Source organism: Cyprinodon variegatus, unplaced genomic scaffold (assembly GCF_000732505.1).
Source record: "Cyprinodon variegatus isolate N-32 unplaced genomic scaffold, C_variegatus-1.0 Scaffold2696, whole genome shotgun sequence".
Taxonomy (NCBI): domain Eukaryota; kingdom Metazoa; phylum Chordata; class Actinopteri; order Cyprinodontiformes; family Cyprinodontidae; genus Cyprinodon; species Cyprinodon variegatus.
Genome location: NW_015153149.1, coordinates 15679 through 16966, shown reverse-complemented (window position 1 = coordinate 16966; position 1288 = coordinate 15679). Strand labels below are relative to the sequence as shown.

Below are 1288 nucleotides of genomic sequence, written 5' to 3'. Positions count from 1 at the left end.
ACGACGGTTCCATCAGTTTGTATCACTGTGGTACACGTTTGGTGGAGGAACCAGATTGGAGTTTGGAAGTAAGTAAAACTGTTTTGCACTATTTTATTTTTTGGTAGTTTTTTTTTTTTTTTTTCATAATTGTTAGAATGAGGAAATAATTTAGGTAAATAATTTTTTTAATCAACAAAACGCTGATGGGAGATATTAAGGCAATTATATATTTTCAAATCTAAAACCAAAATATAATATGAATGTCCCACCATAGATTTATCAGTACATCTTTCTTTATATTGTGTAATCCAGATATGTTGGATTTATTTAAGTCTGTAAAGTCGTAGAGCTGCGTCTCTAACAGTCAGAGGTTTCTGTAAAACGGCTCATTCAGTTTTTGTATCACTGTGGTACACGGTCAGTGGAGAAAACACTACAGAGTTTGGAAATAAGTCTGCAGAATTTTAAGGAATAAATAATTATATCTTACTCTTTAAAAAAAAAAAATTATTTCAGTATTTCTTTTTGTGATTAAAAAACATGTATAGGGTAGTACCTTGACCTATACAATGTAATTTAAGTAGAATCAAAGTCAATGTTTGTAATTTAGTTCTCAAAAGCTTTTTTATGTCCATAATTACTGATATATAACATCCCATGTAATGTAATCTGTATTCTCACACCTTTAGTCTTTATTTTTTCTATTAACCTTTAATAGACATGGAACCTCAAAAAAAAGAACCTAAATGTAAAATGTATTGGCTACATTTTACATTTTTGGTACCAAATTCTAGTGAGAAATTTATAATTAAAATGTGAGTAAAAAAAATATTGAGACCTTTCCCTTAAAGTCTGAATTAACTATGTAAGGTGGGTACATTATGATAAGGCTGATATGCATGATTTGGTTCAGGAGGGGAAGTGAAACATTAAGTGAAGAAGTGACTGTTGGAGCAAAAAGACATCTGGCAGGAACATCCTGGTAGAGAAGATCACTGCTGGATCATTAAAATGCTTAGATTTTTTTTCTGTATACAGTAACTGACAGATTTCTTTGTCATGTTCTCTAACCTGATTGGTGTCTCCTAGGTGACACCCGTCCCACCCTGACAGTGCTGCCCCCCTCCAGTGAGGAGCTGCAGCAGGGGAAGGCCACCCTCATGTGTCTGGCCAACAAGGGCTTCCCCTCAGACTGGAGTCTGTCCTGGAAGGTGGACGGCAGCAGCAGCAGCAGCTTCAGCTTCAGCTGGGAGGAGAACAAGAGCCGAGGAGTGCTGCAGAAGGACGGCCTCTACAGCTGGAGCAG

At 36.2% G+C, this 1288-nt stretch overlaps 1 gene segment (V, D, J or C); it reads left to right on the top strand.

Annotated features, from left to right (window-relative positions):
* Window positions 1-28: 28 nt before the first annotated feature.
* The window catches only part of LOC107081024, a gene marked incomplete at its 5' end in the record, with an annotated part of 1485 nt that continues 225 nt past the window's right edge, over window positions 29-1288 (top strand). The window contains 2 exon segments of the C gene segment in view: window positions 29-68; window positions 1072-1193. Of these exon segments, the coding sequence occupies window positions 29-68; window positions 1072-1193 (162 nt within the window).